The sequence below is a fragment of the Hemicordylus capensis genome, chromosome 2 (assembly GCF_027244095.1).
Source record: "Hemicordylus capensis ecotype Gifberg chromosome 2, rHemCap1.1.pri, whole genome shotgun sequence".
Lineage (NCBI taxonomy): Eukaryota > Metazoa > Chordata > Lepidosauria > Squamata > Cordylidae > Hemicordylus > Hemicordylus capensis.
The window spans coordinates 183,031,113-183,048,942 of NC_069658.1; the positions used below are offsets into that span (position 1 = coordinate 183,031,113).

The 17,830-nt window shown below is 43.9% G+C and overlaps 1 protein-coding gene across 1 annotated transcript in view; it reads right to left on the bottom strand.

Annotated features, from left to right (window-relative positions):
- Window positions 1-1,572: 1,572 nt before the first annotated feature.
- The window catches only part of PPP1R3F (protein phosphatase 1 regulatory subunit 3F), a 39,023-nt gene continuing 22,765 nt past the window's right edge, over window positions 1,573-17,830 (bottom strand). Inside the window, exons 3-4 of the mRNA XM_053298970.1 lie at window positions 14,151-14,227; window positions 1,573-11,058 (exon numbers count right to left, since the gene is read on the bottom strand). Coding sequence (XP_053154945.1) covers window positions 9,952-11,058; window positions 14,151-14,227 — 1,184 coding nt within the window. The 3' untranslated portion in view covers window positions 1,573-9,951. The remainder of the gene's footprint in view (window positions 11,059-14,150; window positions 14,228-17,830) is intronic.

Below are 17,830 nucleotides of genomic sequence, written 5' to 3' on the forward strand. Positions count from 1 at the left end.
AGAGGAGGAGGTTAAGCGAGTGGGGATGTCTCATCCCTCCAAGTCCTGTTGCTGTTAAGCCCCTGAGATGCTGCTCAGCCACTTGCACCTCACTTTCTTTCTCCCATCAGTGCTGCCAAAGCGTGAGGGGCATACAGTGGCATTAATTAAGGGACCACAGGTTGCTAATTACTCCTGCCAACTGGGAAAAAGAGGCGCCTTTTCAAGTGGTGGTTCTTATTTCGAAGGGGAAGAACAACCTTCCTTATTCTGCCCAGCATAATAGTCTCTCTTCTGTTTAGATTGCGAACCCTTTGGGGATAGGGAACCATCTTCTAATTCCGTTCACAGTGTAAACTGTTTTAAGAATTTTTGTTGTTGATGATGAAAAGTGGTAAGTAAATATTCAATCTAAACAGTGTCCTGCTATAGCATAAAATCTTAGGCTGCAAATAACAAACCAACCAGAATAGTGGCCCTTTATACAGCTACCTTTAAGAGGCACTACTCATAATGAGGCAGTATGTTCTAAAGCTAAAATAGCTCCATACAAATGCTTCCAGCCTTTCCTTGAAAATCACCATAGAAGGGCACTGTCCAGCCTTCCTGGGTGGCTTGTTCATACAATGAAATGCTCTTGTAATCTTAAGTTGCTTACCCCCCCTGTTTAGTCTCATGTTGAGTGTGGATGGACTCTCTCTCAAATGAGACTGAAGGGGCAGAGTTGCCAAGGCTTAGGGCTACCTGAAAAAGACACTCTTATGTATCAAAGGCACTATTTTCTTTGTTATTTCACATATTCCAGGATGGGGTCCTGGCACTCAGAAAGCATTCCAACAAACTGTCTCTTGACTGAACCTACCAATCCTCAGGGAAGATGCTTGAAAGGTACCTGTAAAGCAACAAATAGCTAAGAATAGTTTCGATCCTATTGACTCCTTTTTGTTTTCTGATTACAGAATAGCCTTTCCCTCCCAACACAGCCCATGTAACTTGTGGCAAGAGGCGCAATTTTAAAAAGCAACCAGGATTTATCAGGTACAGCTCCAGGTCTGATATGGTGCTGCCAATAACAGGAGACCAGTTCCTTCAGAGTACATCTATATTAAAGACTGATCATGCAATCCTATGCATATTTACTCAGAAATAAGGCCCACTGTGTTCAATGGCACTTAATCCCAAATTAAGTATGCACAAGACTGCAGCCTTAAACTAGTTGCATATGCAATCCCTCCCCCCAGGGAGCTGCAGACAAAGGACTGAGGATCTTTAACAGGGAATTCCCACCAAACTCTTTCTCAGGATTCTTTGGATGGAAGCCATGCCAGTTAATGTGCCATCCATTTTGGAGCAGATCTGCCCTCAGTATGTTACTGAACAGAAATACCCTCTCCAGCTCGCATCTTGAGGCACTGACTGATGCAAGGGAGAAGGGAAGAGGGCAGCAGGGAAGGCAACAACTGCAATTTGAAGTGTTTCCCCTCTTAACACAGTGAAGAATTTAGTCAACTCCTAAAGTAAACTGTTAGTCACATGGCTCAGCAGATACCAACCCTGCAGCATTTCCCCAAAAATTTCCAGGGACACAAGTGCTGTGGCCAGGATGTTTTTTTATTAGTGCTTCCAATGCAGGCACAGCTCAGATGATGTACACACACACACACACACACACACACACACACACACACACACACGCACACACACTCTGAAATCACATGTACCCACTAGCCCCACAGCTAGTGTCAAAGGTCAGTGGGTACACAACAGAAAAAGAGATTCCCAGCCATCCTCTGTTTTCTATCCTATACATATCTGCTCCCACAGAAAATAGTTCTCTGTTGAAGAACATTATCTCTAAGTAAGGCTTCCAGGCTGGAGGGAAATCCAGTTGCAAACTACAGAGTAATCCCAAAAGTGAGAGGATGCTAGGCTTGGGGGAGGGGAACAGTTTCAGTGTGGGTATGCTACAGACACACTATACCTGTGCTAGTTCTCCTGAGTTGTGATTAATCTTATCCTGCATGCTCAAGGCACTGTAAGTGCCCGAGTATGAGGTCTAGTTCATAGGACCACTCCTGGAGCTTAATTAATGTGACACCTTTCCCCACTGCATGGACATCAGTCCTGTGGACAAAGCCACCACAAGCACCAATTGCTGGCTTACACATGGCATGTGAAACTCTTTGCACTGTTTTTTGCTTACTAAACAGGCAATTTGTGTTTGTTGCAGATTGATGCATATGGATGGTTTGCCATACCAGAGGAAGAAATTAGATCAGACTAGAAAATCAGCCACATAATTGAAGGAATAAATAACCCCCTAACCATAACAGATCAGACTACTGGTAAGAAAGAACAGCTACGTACCATGAGACTTTCTAAAATCTCAACAATCCAGAAGTCAGACAAATACATTCCAATTGTGAGATTTTTAGTCCGTTCAGCTTTGGGGGAAAAATTTTTTAAGTCACCTTGGAGCTAGGATCACTTATCTGGTATATTTGTATAGTGCCTCAAATTCACGTCTCTGGGCTGTTTACCACAGATATAGTTCAAATAATAACACTTGGTGGCCAACATCCTGACTAGCGTTGTACTTGCAGGAGGATAGTGCACAGGTGAATTCTGCTGTGTCTGGAGCTTGCATTCCAGACTAGTGTTGTGCTAGTATAATGCTGTTGTGCTACCTTAAGGATGCAATGCAAGAATTTTATGCAAATAAAGGAACCTATGTTCAAAACTAGTCCTTGCACTAGCAGAAGATGCTGACAAGTTACACAACACTATAGAGCAATGACAGTTGCACAGCCTTATAGTTGTACACGTTATTGCAACATTCGTTTAAGAGAACGTCTTCTTCACTCATCCATTGAGATTATCTGGAGAGGTTCGTCTGCAGTTGCCACCAGCTCACCTGGTGGCTACACAGGGACAGGCCTTCTCTGTTGCCACCCCAAGACTCTAGAATGCACTCCCTGCTGAAATGAGAGCCTCCCCATCTCTGACAACTTTAAAAAAGTCTCTAAGGACACATCTATTCACTCAAGCTTTTAACTAGATGTGGTTTAAAACTATTTTAAGGTTTTGATTTGTTTTATGTTGATGTAAGCTGCCCAGAGATGAGTTTGGGGTGGTGTACAAATAAAATAAAATAAAATAAAATAGTGCAACCTTGTATACATCCTGATTCCTGGAGGTCTTGTAATAGCAGCTGTGCAACATTATGGAGCACCACAACTTTGCACAGTTCACAGCACAAGAACACCATTAGGATGTCAGTCAGTATTTGTATATATTGCTTTAGAATGTGCAAATTATTTTCCTATTACTAGGATAATTTTATTTTATCATATTTCTGTACCACCCAAAACTTACGTCTCTGGGCGGTTCTATAATATACAACATCCTGCATTATCCACACACTATCCTAGTAAGACTCGCAAAGCCAGCATTACGATCTCCACATTGCAAGGGGATGGAGTGCCGAGAGATTGTGGCTTCTCTACGGTCACCTAAGCTAAGGTGAGATTTGAGCTGGACACACCCTCTTAGCTACTACATCATCTTAATTACATCACCTAAACTAAAGTTAGTCATGCTGAAGCCCTGTTGAAACCATAGGCCACATTCTTACAATCAAGAAAGTTAGTCTGATGAGCAGCCAGCCAAGATTCAGAGCCTTGTGTACTCCTGAAAACCATGTGTGCGGCAGTAGAAATCTCAGTTGGAGGATCAGAAAGTGATAGTGTGCAAGGTAGTTGGGCACCACAATGAGCCATCATATGTCAGATCTAAGACGGCCCATATTGGCTCAGCACTGTGTCCGACTACCACCACACCTTGCACACAATCACTTCTCAGTCCTCCAACCAGGATTTCCTCTGCCACATGTGTGGTTTTGGGGAGTGCTCATGGCTCGGAATCTGAACTGATCGTAAGAACATGGCCATAGAGTCTCATTGATCTGAATGGACCTGAAAGGCAACTAACTTTGGTTGGATCACAGCCTTGGTGTTTTCCCCATGTGCTCAAGGTGCTTTATACATATCAGTAACCCTTCCAACAATACTATAAGATATTCATTAAATTTTAATCACACCCTTCTTCCAAGGAACTCAGAGCATCATTCATACCCATCCAACATTTTATCTTTACGAGTCTGAGCTGGACTGGGCCAGTTACCCAGTGAGTTTTCATAGCTGAGTGGGGATTTGAACCCAAGTCCTAGTCTGATACTCTAACCACTACACTGTGCTGGTTTTAAAGTTAGGCCAATAGTACTGTCCCCATATTGCAGATGGTGGGATAGAGAGGTGAGGTGAGGTGATGGCCATCTAGTGAGTTGATGGATGAAATGAGCTTTGAACCAGGGATTCCCTCTCTTACACTCTTCTCTACCACACTATACCAGCTCTCTCAAGACGTGCCACCTGGGTGACCATGAAGCATTGGCTCACCATCATGTGGGTGAGGATAGCTGATAGGGTTTTCTTAGAAGTCTCCGAGGATAACAACTTGGGCAAGTGATCACAATTCTGAAGCTCAGAAAGTCAAGGTTGAAGAAACCTTCCATATTGTAATGTTGGAGAGTCTTAAAGAATTTGCTAAGATGAGCAAGTGAGGTATGGTCAAGTGATGGAAAGACATTCTTTCCTGGAGCAAAGGAAACTAAGGTTCATCGTGTTGTGTTGTAGATGTCAGATTTGCTCAGGGAAGGCCCAAGTTCATCCCTGCTTACTGGGGTGATTTTGGGCAAGTCACCCGCTCAGGGTGGTTGTGAGAATGAAATGGAATGACATGACTGTTGCCCTGAGCACTCTGAAGGAAGCAGTTTACCTTTTGCAATCATTACAGTTCCTGAAATCAAAACTGTATTAAGTTGAAATGTCTTAACTGGGAACCTATTTTCCCATAGGAAACAATATTATACTTGGAGGCTTGGTTCCTGCTGGATATATTATATATGTCAATATATTATATATGTTATATATATTTCTGCTGCTGTCAAAGCAGGTGATGTATCAGTCACAGACATGCAGCAGATAAGTTGATGTTGGAGGACCAGAAGTTGCTCACCCTTGCCAGCCCCTCCCTTTCCTTCCTGGTTCTTTCTCACTTTTCTGGGGGCAGAAGGGAGGCAGCTGAGCAGTTTGCCTTCTCCTCCTGGAAAATCGTTGGGGCAGGGCATGAAGGATGGTGGGCAGGAACATGGCGTATGGGCTGGGAGTCGGTCAGGCTCTTTCCCTCTCACCATCACATAACAGCAGCTGAGCCTGGAGGAGGAGGAGGTATGAAAACAGCTGCGGCAGCAGCAGCAGCAGGGAGGGGGGCTCTTGGACAGGTGAGTCAGCCAATCCCTCCACAGCCTCAGATGCAGCAACAACTACCAGCAGAACTGCCAGTCTCAATGACAATGTGAGCCTGAGCCACCATTGTCGCCTCCTCCTCCTCCTTTAGCCATCTAGCGGCACCTCCTCTCCCAAAGCGAGTGTTGTAAAGTTAAAATGAGGTGGTGTTTTTACCAATGTCTTAAGTTCTATTTGTCTTTACTTGGAGCATCTTAAGTTGAGGACTGCCTATAATTGTTGATTCTATGTTATCCATTTCAGGGCCCAAAATATATTAATACAATCTGTAAGCTGTTCACACGTTACAGTCAAGAGTGTCAATAATAACAGGCTAACATTGTACACACATTACATTCAGGCTTTGGGGGCATTCATATGGCCAGGCGGGTGGGGGGAAGGTTTCTCAAAGCTTACCTCCCCCCCCCCCGATGATCCATGTATTATTGCTGGGAGGGTGAACCATGCTCCCAGATGATCCTCTGCTGTATTAGGCAGCGTGGAGCTTTGGAGGCTGGGATGACACATCCCAGCCTCCGGGTATCCCACAATGCACTGTGTGCTGAGCGTGGTGCATTGGGGGATTCCCTCAGGAGACGGGTGCTCTAGGTGCCTGTCTCTGTGTCTCTATGGGCTAAATGAAGCCCAAGGAGACATGCGATCCTGGAGCCTGGGCTAACAGTGTTTTGGCACAGTTAACCCAGGCTAACAGCCGGGCTAAAAAGCCGAGCTAGGTAGCACTGCCCCGCCAGGATCACGCCCGATCCTGGTGGTTTTCACGTGCAGCCTAACCCAGGCTGGGCTTCCATAGCCTGGCTTAGGCTGCACGTGACAACAGATCTTTCTTTGATGAACCCAGACATGACGTTCATAGTAATGTTTAATATCCAAACGCTATACAGTTCCTACTGGGTTGTTTATGATTATTCCTGTTAGGAGAAGGCAAATGGCTGACTTTTGTAAAATGAAGACATTATTAATGAAGGGATAGATAGTACAGAGGATGTAACAGGAACACATTGGGACAAAAGCTCTGTGCATGAATGCTGGTTCAAGTGATTCTACATGGGGTTTTTTGTTCATGCACTGAGATCTAGTTTTCACTGATGTGGTAATCCTGTGTTTTGGCTATACCACCTCAGACTGCAGGTGAAAGGCTCACACAACTGAATGTTCATCCATACAAAAAAGTAAAACTCAGTATTTTGGCAAGGCTTAGCTGTGACAAACCAAGATCACCCTTCATGGCGAGCAGAGATTCAAACCCAGGACACCCCCTGTATCTAGTAGCACTAGTATCTCTCTCTTCACACAGTGTGATCTGTCACTTGCAGTCTGAAGTGGTCCACCCCAGGCTCAGGTTGACTACCTCAGTGAGAACTAAGCCTGAGAACCATCAAAACCCAAAACGTACCGCACTCTGTGCAATGTAACTAGTTTGGTTTCCACCAAGGTATGGTCCCATACATTTTGGTAGCTGGTGCAGAACAATCCCAATGGCATCTCTCCCCTTCTACTAATTAATACAGGGCACAATCCACTGGGAAGTTCTTTTGCATGAGCAGCATTGACATGAACAGGAGCAGTAGCAGAGCACAGGGCTGCTTTTGTGAAATTCCTTGTCATTTCAGTGTGATTTGTGTAGGAAAATGTCCTGGTGGATTCTGCTTCAAGTGCTAGATCTGTCTGCCACCTACACCACAGCCTTTAATAGTGATCCAAATCTGCTGACTGAAGCAGCCCCCTCACCAGGTCTTGTGGCAAGGATGTCTCTGGTTTCATAGAATGCCTCTGCAGATGTATGGAACAGACCTCGTGCAGCCAGGTGGATGGGTCGAAAGATTTTCAATTCTGCTGCGAGGTGGAACAGTCTCCAGACATATTTGCACAAGCATAGGTCAATGATAGGGGGATTAGACAGGTTAACTAAGGCAGAAGAGAAAACAGTGGAGAAAAGAAGGCCATAACCAATGGACAAATCAACAAATGTACGAGCACACTCGTACACACACATACACGTACGTACACAAACACACACACACCCCGAGCTGTGACTGCTAGTTACATTCTGATCTCAGTTCCCAGTTGGTGTATACAGAGTTTTTCATTGACTATGAGATCAGGGTTGATCTCCATTAAAGAAGCACATACAACATTCCACCTTCTGAAAACACCTACATTCCCTAGATAAGAGCATTCACCTTTGGATAGGTGAAGCAGGGCCAAGTTTGGATCAGCAGAGGGAACTGACCTTGGAACCCACACAAACACCTCCCTCTTCCTCCACAAGGCCTCACAAACTATATCACAGCAGCTGTTGACAGCACAACATTCAAGAGGAAGTAACGAAGCATGTTGAGCAGCATGGTGGTTGGGTTGTCTTTCCATGGCGGGTTCAATGCCAATTCAGCCTATTGCACATGAAGACAGGATGTTTCCAATCTACTGTTTTGCCGCAGACACATACAGAGATACAGAATAATAAATTATTTTTTATCTTCTGCAAACCCGCCAGTCTGGTTTTGCGCTACTAGTGGTTAATAAATAAAATTTCTCTATCTTGGGGTGAGTTCTATGGTAGAAAAGGTCAAACTTTCCCACCAGGTACAAAAATAAATACAGGGCCATCTGTTTTAGGGAGCTTTCCTATGGTCCTCTATGGTGGACCCTGCTGGTGGCAGAGAAATACAGGTGGATCTGTGAGCAGAAAGGGCTCCTTAAAGCGGAGATGGAGTCAGTAGTTTGAAGGTTCTCACTAAGAAGCTGGGATGTGGCTCAGGCTTGTGGCATGAATGGAATTCGGAGACCATCTGGAATGGCAGCAGCTGAATTTTGCAAGCATTTGATGGACACTGAAAATGTCACCACCCTATTTGGAATGAAAAGCATCTTTCTGTTTGCATATTTTGGAAAAACAACGTGAAATTATGGGAATCGAGGGCACAATTCAGTGGGAAATTCTTCTGCACAAGCCGCACTAAAATGAATGGGAACTGTGCAAAAGTATTACCATATTCTTGAACGGCTCCCATTCATTTCAGTAGGGCTTGCGAAGGAGAACATCCCACTGGACTGTGTCCTAGTGGACACAGTCCACTTTTAAAAATATATGTCAACAACCTTCTGGCTCCCAACAATTAAAAATTATTATTGGCTTTTGGAGAAGGGGGAGGGAGTTGTAAATTTGTCTGTTTTCACACAAAGCACTAAAGAAAATGGTAGCTCATATACTGGCTGCCATGTAGACTGGTTTGTTAAACCCTATTGTAAAAAGTCCCTCTGTGATCAGGTTTAAGCAGGCAAGGGGCAACTTGAGTTCAATTGGGTTATTTTTAAAAATATGTGTTCTGTTTTATTTATAACCATTGTTACTTGTCCCTAGCCCTGAAGAAGGGGCAGAATAGAAACTGAATTAACCATTTCTGCTCCCTTCACCAATCTCCTTTATCTGTAGGGTAGAATCTCCTGGGTTATTAGTCAATGGCTCCCCCAAGATCCAGCTCACCCAGGAATTCAGTTGCCAAGCTCTGCATTATATTATATACAGAATGGGAACACTGTACACAGAGATTTGTAAAACTATTTTGACTTTTTTTTTAAAGTCCTCTTTAAAAAAAATTACATTGCTATTGTAAATTAGTGAGTTTTTAAAATTGTGAATGTTTGATTTATTGGTTAGCATTTTCAAGGAGCTTAGTCTTATCCATATATATATATATATATATATATATATATATATATATATATATATATATATATATATTTGCTTCTTCGCAAAACAAGCAACAGGTCAAACCCTGCTCATGGAGCATATTTTAAGTATATAGATACATTTATATATTTTATCCCTTTAAAAAAAAAGAATAAAAGAATGTGGAATTTTAAGTAACTTTTCACCTCAGATCTAAAGCTTTTTACTCAGAGATTAGTTACTAGGACTCAGGTGAGTATGCTTAGGATTTCGGCCTTTGAATGCAAAACACCAGAATGAGGAAGGCTAAATAAATCAGATTTAAAAGTCTGCCAAATCTCATAAGGGAAATTTTTCATTTTTAAGGAAGCAAAATGCAGTTCTTTCTATCATAGATGCCTCCTACAAACCTATACGAGAAAAAAATTGGGGAAATGTCACAGAGTGATTTCCAGGATTGGAGGGGGAGATCTCAGCCAAGGCATTCTCAGTGAGTCCCCTTAATCTGGAATTGACAGGGCAGGTAAACTGAGAATTCCCTCAGACTGCCTCTGACATTCTTGAGGCTTTGTGTCAAGTGAAGAATAGTGGTATTCCTGGGGCAGTGGTGGGCCTTTTGCTACTAACTGGGCATCATGAACCTTGACCAACCTTGCTGTCTTTTGGAGCCAGCTGTGATCATTTTCTTATGGATGGTCATAAATAATGCATTTGCCCCCTCAAAACCCACCTTTATCATCAGATGATTTCACAAAAATATAAGAAAAGTGCACTGAACTTTGGAAAATTTTGAGTAGACATGTCATGATCTCTCAAAAGGGTTTGACTTGAATTCTCTCTCTCTCTCAACCATTGTGTTCAGAAGAAACAGCGATGGAGCCAAGCCACAGAAGATCCCCTCATGGACCCTTTGATACCTCAAGGAGATATGCCAAACTATGAGAACCAATCCAGGAGAAGGTAAAGCGTAACAGCCACCAGGGGCATGCAGCTGCTGAAGACTACAGGCAGGAAGACGAAGAGGCTGAGAAACCGCAGGGAGCGTGTCAAGATCTTTTCAAGTTCACTGTGAGAGCTGGGATTGGTTTTGGGTGGCTTGTGGACATGAAGCCCCTCGCCCAGCCAGAGGCTGCCTTGCCCTATCAAGAAGCCCTGGCTCTTGCTCTGTCCTTGGGCACCTAGAGGGCTGGATGGCAGATCTGTGGGCCACTTTGGTAGGGGGACTAGTGTCCGTGCTGGGACTACCAAGGGCATCACCATGGCCTCCTGAGCAGTAGGCCGTAATGTGTTGGTTGACATCACTCTCAAGTTGACAAAGGAGTCAGGATCCTTAGTCGGGCTCTGCTGGGCACTTCCCTCTTCCAAGTGGTTTAGAAAGCAGCCTTCTAGCAAAACTGGTGGGCTGTCACGGCCCGCTCCCACCAGTTCAGGCGGTGCCAGGGTGGCATACCCTGGTGTGAATCCCTCCTCCTCACTGTCTCTGGAGTCATCGCCCCGCTGCTTGGCATAGTGAAGCGTGATCTCCTCTGCCAGGGAGCTGTTCAGTGCTCTCTCAGGGCCTGTCCAGTTGACTATAAGGTCACGGTCAGTCAAGACACTCTGCCGTAAGGCAATGAGAGATGGCGCAGGGCTGCTGGGATTGCTGGAGCCCTCTTCGGCCCACTCCCCTTTTCTTCCTCCAAGCTCTTCTGCTCGGAGACGGCTCAAGTGTGACAGATAAAGCTGCTCCAGCTCCCGGTCTATGGCATCTTCCTCCAAGCGGTAGGGTATCTCTTGGTACTTTCTCAGCTGCTCCTCCATGCACTCCTCCATAAAGGATCCCTCTGTAGTGAGGTCGCACCTGTTGAACTCGGGTACATCCAACTGTCCCAAGGGATGGGTGTCAGTTCCCAGCACCAAGCCCCATGGCACTTTCAGCTCCTCGTAGGATGTAGGGTGGACCTTGAAAGTGAGTGCTTGTGGGGAGTCAATGAAATCCACAAGACGGTCTTTCGAAGACTCCTTCTTTTCTGGGGAGTTGGTGGTGATTGTGAGCTCTGGAATCTAGGCAAAGAGGAGGAGGAGGAGAAAAAATATACAAGGAAAATAGCAGAATATGATTATATCTCCAAAGCATCTTCCATCCAAACTTCACAGGTACCTGTGGAACTACAGAAACAGCATAGCCAAGACATCCATCTTGCTACTGCCAAGGATCATCACTAAAAGATCCTCAAGCCAAGGACCTGTCTTCTTTGCTATAGTACTCTGTAAAGTACTGATTGCTTTAATAATAAATGAGATCAACCATAATAAATAATAGAATTGCACACCTACAGAGGAAAAAACAGCCACCTAGTTTATCTCCGACACCACCTTCAGACCAGTTGGCTGTTGTGGCTACAATGATGGGAGTTGCACTCTAACACCATCTGGGGACTCAAGACTGGGAACCCCTGTGGTTTGCCATTGAGAAGAGAGACATCTTACGTTCACCAGGGACTCTCGGGATTGTTAACTACTTAATTAAAGTCGTTGGATAGATGCATGTTATTCTCTTGCTTTGAACAAATGAGGTATTAAAGGTACACATTATCAGAGAGAAAGCAGATGTACCATAAATAGAGAATTTTTTGTTGAAAAGAGGTACATAAATATTCTTCTTAGTAACAACTCCCAGTGCCTCCCTCAGTCTTTCCATTTTTGCAGTTTGACTGACAGAAGGACATAGCAGGGAATCAAATGCTGGTTCAACTTTGAGTCTCAGCCACCCGCCCCTGACCTTCATGCTTCAGTCAGACTGCCTGCTTTTTATTTTCTTAAGTGTGACATGTACATTTATCCATGTATCCATCATAAAAGAAAAACACAAAACATTTAAAAAAAATTTGTCTGAAATTGGGGGAGAGGGCATGGATTCTTGAGGGCAGGGGCAGAGCCACTATTGAGCAGTCAGGTTCAAAGAACCTGGCCGTGAGCCATGGAAGGGATGTGTGAGCCCTCTGGAGTTTGTCCCCAGCTAGTGTTGGCTGGGTGGGTGCATTTATTTCCCTTTCTCTCCCTTGCTGGAGGGAGGAAAATAAATGCACACAGCCAGCAAACGCTGGTTGGGAATGAACTCTCGAGGATTTGAGTGGCCACGCCCCTTTTGCACGTGATGTCATGCACAAAGGGCTTCACTGGGGCACACGCATGGTGGGGTCGCCAGGGATGGGGCAGAACCCATGCCTCTGTTCCCTAGCTCCACCACTGATTATAGGCAAGAGTCAGTCAGTGCTGTGCTCAGCTAGCTTCTGCTGCAAAGCCACAGAATCAACAGTTCCAGAATTCAATCCCAGAAAGGACAGAATGTATTTATTTATTATTTATTTATTCAATTTATATACTGCCAGACTCCAAAGGCGCTAGGGGGATTCACAAAAATAAACACAACAAAAACAGAATAAAAAACTGTTAAAACACTTTAAAACATTCAAATGTTCTTAAATGTTAACCAATGAACATCTATAGAGAGCGCATTCCACAGCCCAGGAGTGACCTGGGAAGAAGAGAAGACCTGCTCCTAAGTCACCGCCAGATGAGCCGGTGGCATATGGAGACGGACCTCTCTTGATGACCTTAATGTGCGGTGGGGATCATGCAGAAGAAGAATGCAGTGAAGATGCTTCCAAATGTGGTACACTGCTCTAAAATGTTTTGACTGCCTATGGTGAGTTTCCTATCACCATATTGGTTACAGAGAAAAATGGTTTCCAGATTCTCCTTGGTGGTGAGAGTTCTTCTCCCATACTAGAACAGGACTGCAACTGGTGTAACTAAGAGTGTAAACATGCATAATGGAGATTGGTGTGATGTCCTCATAGTGACATGGTAAAATAAAAAGCAATTTAAGCATTTCTTGTTAGAAGGTGGGGAAAATCTCAGTGAGGGAGCAAGTTTTCTCATTTTCTTAACTGTTGAATGGGAATAACTGATCTAGACTCACAGAATTGATGCAACAATGAATAAGATAAGAAAGTGAAGCTATGCACATGCGCAGGCAAAACTGGGCTAAGGAAGCCCAGCCCGGTTTTGTCTGCACATGTGTACCACTGGGATTGGGCCCAATCCCGGTGACGCCTTGGTGGCAAACCCACCTCCATAGCCACCCTCTAAAAGGAGGTTAGGAGAGTGAGCGCTCTCCTAATCCCCATTTTTGTGATCGTCTGCCTGCAGGGCTCCCGGCCAGCTTCAGGGAGGGGAGGGGAGGGGAGGGGAGATCCCCAGAATGCACTGCACACTTGCACTGTGTGGTGTATTATGGAAGCTCCGGAGGGCAGGGCTATGTGGGGCAACGCATCCCAGCCCCCCAGCCCTCCGAGCTACCAGCAGCAGCCGGTAATCATCTGGGCAGGCCATCTGCCCACCAAAGAGGGAGCCCTTGGTCGTCTGCGGGGAGGTAAGCTTTTTAAGGCTTCCTTCCTGCTAGCTCTCTTGCTCTTTCTCACTGCTCATGAGAAAGGGCTCACTGTCTGTTGCCTGGACAGCATAAGCTGTGCATAAATAAATACAATGGCCCGCACATTCCACAGTTTAATGCAGGCAGTTCCCACTTGCCCATGCGGCTGCAGTCTTCTACTGAAGTATCAGCAGTCTTGTGCAAGAGTGCAAAACGTAATCTAGCATGCCTGCACTTTGGGAACAGTACTTGCCTTATTTCCAAATGGGCATGTTAGTTTAAGTATTTGTCCTCTTGCACAAGACCAACAATACTTCATTAGGTGGCTGCTGTAGCACAGGTAGCTAGGAACTGCCCATGTTAAACTGTGACACATGGGCCATTGGCTGACATCTGGACTAGCACTGCGGTGGTGCAACAGTGGCTGACATTCATATTACCACCGCACCATTGTATGAGTGAGAGAAAGGGCAATTTTCAACTATTTCCCCTTCCCTCAGAAGCCCATTGTACCTCCTATACATATGTCCCTGAAGGTTGTGCAACCCTCAGGGACATATTTTCAGGAGGCACAGTAAGCTTCAGAGGGAAGGGGAGATTGTTCAAAATCACCTCTGCCTCCTCACAAATGGCACAGTAGTGTGCATGTCAGGCACTAACCTTGAAGCCTCAGTGTGGTGATAAAGACTGGCTCTTCAGAGTGATTTGTTCTCCTTACCTGTGTCATAGGAAGTTGGGGCTGCAGTGAAGGTAGGGTGGGAGATTCGCTAGCCAGATCCCTTTCAGTATTCCCTTCTGCAGAGAGAAAAAGCAACGAGAAAGAAAGAAAGAAAGAAAGAAAGAAAGAAAGAAAGAAAGAAAGAGAGAGAAAGGAAGTCAGAGTTCACTTTTCTCCTCACATAATTCGGCATTCATTAGAGCGTAGCTCCTGCATAATCCACCAAATGGGGCTGCTCTGCAACTTCTATTCAGTTCAGTGCTGTTTATGCAATGTAATAGATTCAGTTCATGGAAGCTATGCAAGAGACAGACTGCACACAGCTGCCAGGAAGCCCCCAGCACCTGATTTCTTTGGCTCTTTTTACCTGCAGTGGATTTCTAAAATATGCACCATGTCCAAAGATCTCTGAGTGATAGCACATAAATGAAACAAAAATAATTTAATGAATCAGAAAACATAAGATTAAACACTTTAGTTAGGATCCAAAGAGCTACAATTTATTTATTCAGTAAGGCAGTACTTGCCTTTGCAGAAGCCCTGCTGTTTCTTCTTCAGCAAGGCTTGTTCTTTTACATGTTTAGTAATTTTACCTTTGATTATGATTTCCAACAATTTAACCAGAACAGACATTAAGCGAACTGTCCTGTAATTTCCTGGGTTGCCCCGAGATCCTTTCTAAAAATTGGTGTTAAACTGGCTCTCTTCCGATCCTCTGGAAAAGAACCCAACTGCAGGCACAAGTTACATATTTTTGCTATATCATCAGCAATTTCACATTTGAGTTATTTAAGAACTCTCAGAAGAATGCTATCAGGACCCAGTGATTTGTTAATTTTTAATTTTCCAATACATCCTAGAACAGCGTTTCCCAAACCTTTTCATCTTGACACATACATATTTCAAAAGGGGCCATCCAGCACTTTCTTTTTTGTGGCAGCAAAGCCACCATGCTATCTATCTATCTATCTATCTATCTATCTATCTATCTATCTATCTATCTATTACTTCCTTCTGTTTGCAGCCCAGCAGCATTCATTGCTGCTGGGCACAAATAGCACAGGACACACACACACGCTACCTAAAAATTATTCATACCACCACATGTATATTAATAATTCAAACAGTTTATTTAATAGGAAATCTGTGCTTCCTTCAAAGAACACAGCCACTTTATTGGGGCCTCCAACTGCAAGAGCAGGACCTGGAGAGGAACACAGTAGGAAGGGAGCATCCCTGGGATATCAGCCAGGGATTTGTGTTCGTAGGGGAAGAAGGGGGCAGAAAATATCTACTGCCCCCTCTGCAGCCCTCACAGACATCTTCCTGGACGCAAAAAGGGCCTTTTCAAGGAGCGAAGATAAATTAAAATGGCTTCCCCACTGCATGCATGGTGTTGCAAGGCAACCCTTGCATATGGTTAGTTTCCTGGCTGCTTGTAAGGAAAGAGCTCTTGCTTTGCCCTCAAAAGCCTGCACAGCATGTCAGCCACTGAGATTATGTATGTGGAGTTATTTGAAAATTCAAAAAGTGTAATTAATAAAACAAACACACAAAAACAAACACAAAAACATAAGTAGAGTAGAGTTCAGCTTGGTATGAGCAAAAAGAAAAAAATATCCACACACACTAAAAGCAACAGAATGGAAGGGCATTTAAACAGTCTAAAACAAAAGTAAGCCTCTTCATGCAGCAGATAATTAACCTGCAGAAGCTACTGCTTAGGAATTGGATACAATGTCCACCAACATTAACAATGCTTGCATATTACATGCAGGGCAGGTACACCAGTGGCCACAATAAATGACAGCCAAAAGCATAACAATCCATCATGTCCATCTTGGGAGTATCCTATGGCATCTGACAAAGTCTGACTGGCTGCTGCATATGCCTAACCTACCTCACAGGGCTGTTGTGAGATAAAAATAACCATGTACACCACACTGGGCTCCCTGGAGGAAGAGCAGGATACAAATGTAAACATAAAAACAAACAAACAAAATGGGCAGAATGCTGAGCTACTGTAGATGGATCCAGCAGTTTGACCCAGCATGTCCTAGTGCAGCAGTAGAACACTTGCTTTATACGTATTATTATTATTTATTTACACAGTCAGACAGGTGTTATTGACTGGTTTGTTTTATCCAGACACCGAGTCCTTCCCAAGGACCTGGGATGGCTGAATTGTATTGTCAATTGTTATAGATATCGTCGCAGAATATAGGCTGTTCCCAGTAAAGCTGCTTTTTGTAATTGGCTGATGGTGATTTCTGTGGCCCCTATGGTGTTGAGGTGCTCTTCAAGGTCTTTTGGAACTGCACCCAGGGCGCCAGTTACCACTGGGATTATTTTGGTCTTTTTCTGCCACAGCCTTTCAATTTCAATTTGTAGATCTTTGTATTTGGTGATTTTTTCTATTTCTTTTTCTTCTATTCTGCTATCCCCTGGTATTGCTATGTCGATTATTTTAACGTGTTTTTCTTTCTTCTCCACTACAGTTATATCTGGTGTATTGTGTGGCAGATGTTTGTCTGTTTGTAGTCGGAAGTCTCATAATATTTTTGCATCTTCGTTTTCTACAACTTTTTCAATTTTATGGTCCCACCAATCTTTGGCTACAGGTAGCTTGTATTTTTGCAGATGTTCCAGTGTATCATCCCTGCTACCTTGTCATGCCTTTGTTTGTAGTCAGTCTGTGCGATCTTTTTACAACAGCTGATTAGGTGGTCCACTGTTTCATCTGCTTCTTTACAAAGGCGGCACTTGCTGTTTGTTGTGGATTTTTCGACTTTTGCTCTTATTGCATTTGTTCTTAGTGCCTGTTCTTGTGCAGCCAGTATTAAACCCTCAGTTTCTTTCTTCAAGTTGCCATTCTTAAGCCATTGCCAGGTCTTGGTGATGTCTGATTTTCCACTTATATTGTGCAAATATTGACCATGCAGTGGCTTATTTTTCCATTTTTCTGCTTGGTTCTTGACTTCTTTCTTGTAGTCCTGCTTTGTTTCATTGGTGTTGAATTATTGACCTCATTATTGACCATTTGAAGTGCATTTTCTTCACTGTCCTATATATATTCTTCAAGGCCTCTTTTCTCTTCCTCTACTGTTTGATGGACTTGCAGCATTCCTCTTCCACCTGAGCTGCAAGGGAGGTAGAGCCTATCTACATTACTGCGGGGGTGCAGAGCATGATTGATGGTCATCATTTTCCTGGTCTTACGATCTAGCGTCTCTAGCTCTGCCTCGGTCCAGTCCATTATTCCTGCAGTGTATCTGATAACAGGTATAGCCCAGGTGTTTATGTCTTGTATGGTGTTCCCGCCATTGAGTTTGGACTTTAGGATTTTTCTAACTCTCCTGATTCACTTCCAATTTTTCTTTTAACTTCAGTGTGTGCAATGTTATCAGCCTGGAGTATCCCCAAGTATTTGTAATGTTCTTTCTCTTCCAGGTTCTTGTTGTTGCTTCCATTGCACAGTTCTATTCCTTCTGTTTTTGTTATTTTTCCTCTGTTCATTATTAATGCAGTGCACTTGTCTAGTCCAAACGCCATTGCTATATCACTACTGAATATACGGACAGTGTTTAGCAGTGATTCGATTTCTGACTGGGACTTTCCATACAACTTCAGATCATCCATGTACTTATTAATTATTATCATTATTATTTACATTTTATATC